The sequence below is a fragment of the Bos javanicus genome, chromosome 29, assembly GCF_032452875.1.
Source record: "Bos javanicus breed banteng chromosome 29, ARS-OSU_banteng_1.0, whole genome shotgun sequence".
Classification (NCBI taxonomy): Eukaryota; Metazoa; Chordata; class Mammalia; order Artiodactyla; family Bovidae; genus Bos; species Bos javanicus.
Window position 1 is genome coordinate 18,895,560 of NC_083896.1, and position 6,000 is coordinate 18,901,559.

At 36.0% G+C, this 6,000-nt stretch overlaps 1 protein-coding gene across 5 annotated transcripts in view; it reads left to right on the forward strand.

Moving 5' to 3' along the window:
- Positions 1 to 5,723, forward strand: part of PAK1 (p21 (RAC1) activated kinase 1) — a 160,203-nt gene extending 154,480 nt beyond the window's left edge. For all 5 annotated transcript variants that reach the window (XM_061406168.1, XM_061406169.1, XM_061406172.1 and 2 more), the window contains one exon: positions 4,410 to 5,723. In XM_061406168.1, the coding sequence (XP_061262152.1) occupies positions 4,410 to 4,496 (87 nt within the window). In that variant the 3' untranslated portion in view covers positions 4,497 to 5,723. The remainder of the gene's footprint in view (positions 1 to 4,409) is intronic.
- Positions 5,724 to 6,000: the final 277 nt, after the last annotated feature.

A 6,000-nucleotide genomic window follows, 5' to 3' on the forward strand; every position in this document is an offset into this window, starting at 1 on the left:
GACCTTTGCTCATGTTACTCCCCTGGGCTCTTCCTCAGCCTATTAAAACTCTGTACTTTCTCCTAGACTATATCTTACAGAGTTATTTTCTGAGCTTTTATTGAACTTTGCCTTTATCTTCCCTTGGTGCTTGTTTTGTTCTGCCTGAATTAGTCTAGCAGAGTTTGAGTCTTGATGAGAAGAAATTTTTTGCATGCAAATCTTATACAAGTTATATTTTACTGGGATAAACCCAAAAGATAGATTTTTAGGAAAGAGGATAGTTAGTGCAGCATTTCATTTAGAGGATAGTTAGTGCAGCATTTCAATTCTTCCTAGTTTCTTCATGGAAACCCTTGCAGATGGTGGGAATGATAGTCTGCTTGTTTGTTCATTTATTTCAGTTTTTTGGCCATGCCACATGGCATGCGGGATCTTAGTGCCCTGACCAGGGATCAAACCTGTGCCCTTCTGCAGTGCAAGCTTGGAGTCTTAACCATTGGATCACCAGGAAGGTCCCTATAGTCTGCTTGTTTGGAGTGAGATCGTGACAGGCTGTGGGGAACCTGAAGTTGGGGGTTTACCAAGCCTTATATATTCCACCAGCTTAATCCTGAAGTTATAGCATAATTAGTTAATATGGTTTCAAAATTTGCTTTTAGTTGACCACATTATCTATATTTAGCATTTGTGTTTCAGTTACAATTTCTCATTACTAGTGTTATTTTACTACATTGCCAACTGGTGATTTACTAAGTGTGACATGCAACTTAATGACAATGAGTAATGTATAGATTTGCACAGTCAGTCAGTATACAAAAGTCATAAAACTTTTGTATTTTGAGGACTAACACAGGGCAGGGCAGGGCAGGATGTACCATACTGCATCACATTAAAGCTAATTATGAACAATTCTGTCTTCTTTACTGTTAGTAGATCATAGCTTCTATGTTATTAATCCTTGGTTTCCTCTTACCTGGGACCTGAATCAAAATAGGTATTCAGTGGGAGAAAACATTTGCAAATGATATGACTGATAAAGCATTAATATCCAAAATATATAACCAGCTCATACACCTCAGGGGAAAAAAAAAAAAAAAAAACCCTACAAACAACCCAGTTAAAAAATGGGCAGAAGACCTGAATAGACATTTTTCCAAAGAGAAAATGCAGATGGTCAGCAGGCACATGAAAAGATGCTTAGTATTGCTAAATATCAGGGAAATGCAAATCAAAACCACAGTGAGAAATCACCTCACACCTGTCAGAATGGTTGTCATCAAAAAGAATCCAAATAACAAATGTTGACAAGGATGTGGAGAAAAGGGAACCCTCCTACACGCTTGATGGGGATATAAATTGGTACAGCTAATATGGAAAACAATATGGAGGTTTCTCAAGAAACTAAAAATAGAACTATGATATGACCCAGTGGTTCCAGTCCTGGATATATATATGAAATAAACAAAAACTAATATGAAAAGATACATGCAACTCAATGTTCATAGCAACATTATTTATAATTGCTAAAATATGTAAGTGACCTCAGTGTCCATCAGGAGATGAATGGATAAAGAAGATGTGGATGAATACTACTCAACCATAAAAAAGAATGAAATCTTGCCATTTGCAACAACATGGATGGACTTGGAGGATATTATGCTAAGTGAAATAAGTCAGACAGAAAAACAAATATTGTATGACATCACTTATATGTGGAATCTAAAAAGTAAAATAAACTAGTTAATATAACAAAAAAGAAACAGATTCACAGATATAGAGAACAAATTAGTGGTTACCAGTGGAGAGAGGGAAAGTAGGGGAGGGACATTATATGGGTAGGGTATTAAGAGATACAAATTATGATATGTAAAACAAGCTGCAAGGATATATTGTATAACCCAGGAAATATAGCCAATATTTTATAATTAGTTATAAATGGAGTGTAACCTATAAAAATTGTGAAGCACTATATTATATACCTGTGACTTATGCGATGGGCTTCCCTAATAGCTCAATGGTAAAGAATCTGCCTGCCAATGCAATAGATGCAGGTTCGATCCCTGGGTTGGGAAGATTCACCGGAGAAGGAAATGGCAAGCCACTCCAGTATTCTTGCCTAGGAGATCCCATAGACAAAGGAGCCTGGCAGGCTACAGTCCATGGAGTTGCAAAAGAATCGGACATGGCTTAGTGATTAAACAACAACAATAAACTTATATAACATTGTATATCAACTATACTTCAATTAAAAATAGGTATTCAGAAAATGTTTGTTGAATTGAATGGAATTGCTTAAACCTTCATTGAAATGTTACCTTCTGGAGATATTTATCATCTCTTTGTAATCAGAGTTACTGACTACAGAGCATTGATATATTAGATATGAGATCTGGGTTCTGCCAAGCCCATTAGTTTCTAGCATCCTTTGGGACAAAACCTCCTTATAACAGGCAGTATATATAATACAGGATCCTTTTCCTTTCATATGAAGTTTTTTCTGGAAACACCAAGCTTTGGGAAATGTGCAAATAGTTTAAGCCTCAAGATGATATTGTTGACTAGGTATTAAAATATAGTTACTGAAAGATTAATGTCCTCTAGAGTTTTTTTCCTGGTATAATAATACATGACAAATAATAAATGCATTGTGTTGAATCTTTATCATATTCTAGGCACTAAGCACTTTATATATTTTTTTAATCTATTCTTTTTTAATAAACCTGTGATTTATAGATTTTTGTATTCCCATTTTTACAGGTGAGGAAACTGAGATTTCAAGTGTTCAATAACTTTGCGTGATTAAAGTAACTGAGAAATGGTGGATCCAGGATTTAAATCTATGTGTATTTGGCTCTCAAGTGTGTATATTCTTGGCCACTGTCTGGTTCCAAGTGTTAAAGCTGGAAAGACCTTAGAGCTTATCTTGTCTGATTTATTCATTACACAGAGAAGGAAACTGAGGCCTCCTAATTGGGTGTTGGATCATGATGCTTTCTCAACTCAGGGGAATTGTATAAACATGCAATCTGAGAACACTGACTCTTTAACTTGTTACCGTACATTGTAAATATTCTAAATGATGACTTTCAGAATCTCAGATCATGAAAGCTTCACATCTGTTTCTCCTGTGAGAACGATATATATGGATAGAAATACATAGGGGCTTTTGTTGGAATTCATATCTTTATAATTTAGCCAAGATCTTCTATTCCTTTTGTAGTAATAGTTTCTTATTCTCAGTACCTCTTTGAGTCCCATCTCTGTTCAAAAAGAATTTGAAGCACTTCTAGCAAAGAATATTTGTAGATATTTCTATATATAGAAATATAGAAATTTTAAAATTTAATGTGTGTGTATACACATATACAATATGATTAATAAAAGAGACTTATGAGGATGGCCAGAAGAATCAAACAAACTAATCATTTGCATTAAATAGTTTTGTTTAAACATCAAATTTGGTTCTTAGTGTCCTGGTAGTGAAGACAGAAAAGAAAATATGTTAGTTAGTTCCTATGTTTCTTATCCAATGGGAGAAACATCCTACACCTCAAGACACAAAGCCTTTTCACTAGTAAAATGAAGAAAAGTCATTTTTAGTTGTGAGTTCAGAGTTCTATGATGACTGTTTTCTATAATGTTTTTTTACTGAAAACATAAAAGTAATTTTCAAATGGTGTTTTTACCACAATGGTTGTCTTTAATGGTTGTGGGTATGGCCCACAGTATAGCCCAGTGAAAGTGATTTGGAAAAGGACCAAGTCCTTCCTGGGTTAATTAACCTTACTAAACACAAGGATAGAACAACAGATTCCCAAATCAGTGCTTCTGAAATGCAGAATTGTAGTGTACCATTGGGTCATAATCAGTTAATAACCTTCCCTCTGAGCTCATTATTATTCTGATTATCACCATATTTTGGACTTATATAAAATGAAATCATACAGTACGATCTCTTCTTATATACATATATATACATATATACATGTGTTCTTTCATACAGCATGTCTTCTGTGGGATTCATCCTATTATCAATGTATCAATTACTTATTCCTTTTTATTGCTCTGTAATTTTTGTATAGTATTCTATGAATATAATGTTACTCATTCTTTCAGTATCTTGGGACATTTAGGTTCTTTCATTTCTGACTATCATAAGTAAAACTGCAGTGAGCATTTATGTGTGTGTCTTCTGGTGAATTCAAAAACTTACTTCTCTTGAAATACATCTAGAAGTGGAATTGGTAGGATATAGGATAGACATGTATTTAGCTGTAGGTAGATATGTTATCTTTAAAAGATGTCCTTCAATTTGAAGTTGATGATCTGTACAGTATACAAACATGGATGCCCTGAAAATCTTGTAATGGTTGCTAAAAAAGAAAGGTAAATTGTTATGTGTCTTTTGTTCTTTTTCTCCTTTCTAGCATCAATTTCTGAAGATTGCCAAGCCTCTCTCCAGCCTCACTCCACTGATTGCTGCTGCAAAGGAAGCAACCAAGAACAATCACTAAAACCACATCACCCCAGCCTCATTGTGCCAAGCCTTCTGTGAAATAAATGCTCATTTCGGAAATTCCAACCCCTGATGCTCTTCCTTGCCTTCTCCTCCCATTTCCTGGTCTAGTGCTCTCAAGACTGATCCTTGAAAACCATGTGTCCAGCATTGAAGAGAACTACAATTAACTAATTGGATGACGGCCATTTTAAAATAAGGAATTTGCTCCCAACCTGTGGATGTGAGGGTGATTTATGACCAAGGACTTACATGAATAAATCCTTGGATTCCTATTTCTGCCCACCCCCCCAACCAATCAGTTCTTGACTATATAAATTTTTGACTTTATAACATTATCAACTTGTGATTAGTTGAGATATTTTTCAGTGCTTGCTTTTCTGTTATCAGACTGCCCAAACACATTATTGTACTTGAAAATAGGAATAGCTCAAGGAATGCCATGCGGGTGATACTCAGCCAGGACATGAAATGGCTCTTCTTTCTGGACCATGACTTTGGCATAGCTGATCCTGATATGGGTGGGAGAGCTACCATGTTTTTCTTTGTGTATGCTTCAAGCATCTTTTTGGGAGGATCTATATCCAATCGTGTTCCCCATGCTACTTCTTGTGAAATGATCTTGGCTATGTAGCCGCTTTTGACTCCTTAAAATTCCCCTAGGCTGCTGCCCCCATTCTGTCCTTGTTTAGAACACTGAGAAGTTTCCTAGGGCACATGCTGGGTGAGAGCAGTGTGAGAAGTCAAGGAAAAAAAAAAAAAACAACAACTGCTTTTAGAACAAAGCTGGGCATCAGAACCTGTCCAGCTATACCTATGTGATGTTTGAAGAACTCAGCATGTTTTTCCATCTGCAACAAGGAGCTAAAAGATTAACTCATCTTCTGATTGCCCTAATCTCTGGGTCAAAGAAAGAACTCCAAATCTGAAACTACATGTTTGTTTTGGATGGATTTGTTGGCCTGAGATGATAGTCTGCCAGCTGTGAGGGGACCCTGTTTTTACACTGCATGGCCAAGCTCTCTGCAAATGGAAATGCTTGCACTGGGTGTTGGGGATGTTTGCTACCTCCTGCTATCTTTGTGGTTTTGGTCCTCCCATTATGGTAGGACCCCTGGCCAGCATTGTGGCTTGTCATGTTAGCCCCAATGGCTACCTTGTCATGCTCTGAGGTACACTGCCTCTGCAGTTTTATTTCCTTCAATAAAAGGAGATGAAAATGTTCTATTTGGTGTATGCCTTTCTTTCCTTTTTCCCTTCCCTTCTTTTCTAATTTTTTATTTTGATTTTTTCCAAGTTAAGAAAATATACATATATTATAAAAATATTCTTTCTTCCCAAATCATTTGAGATTAAGTTGCAGATAAGATGCTGCTTTACCACTATATACTTACTTTATTGTGTATTCTTTATTCTTAACACTTTTGCAAAGGTGAAGACCCATGAAAGCCAGTGGTGTAGTTTGAAGACCAGACAGCCAGAGAGCAGTGGTGTAGGTTCTA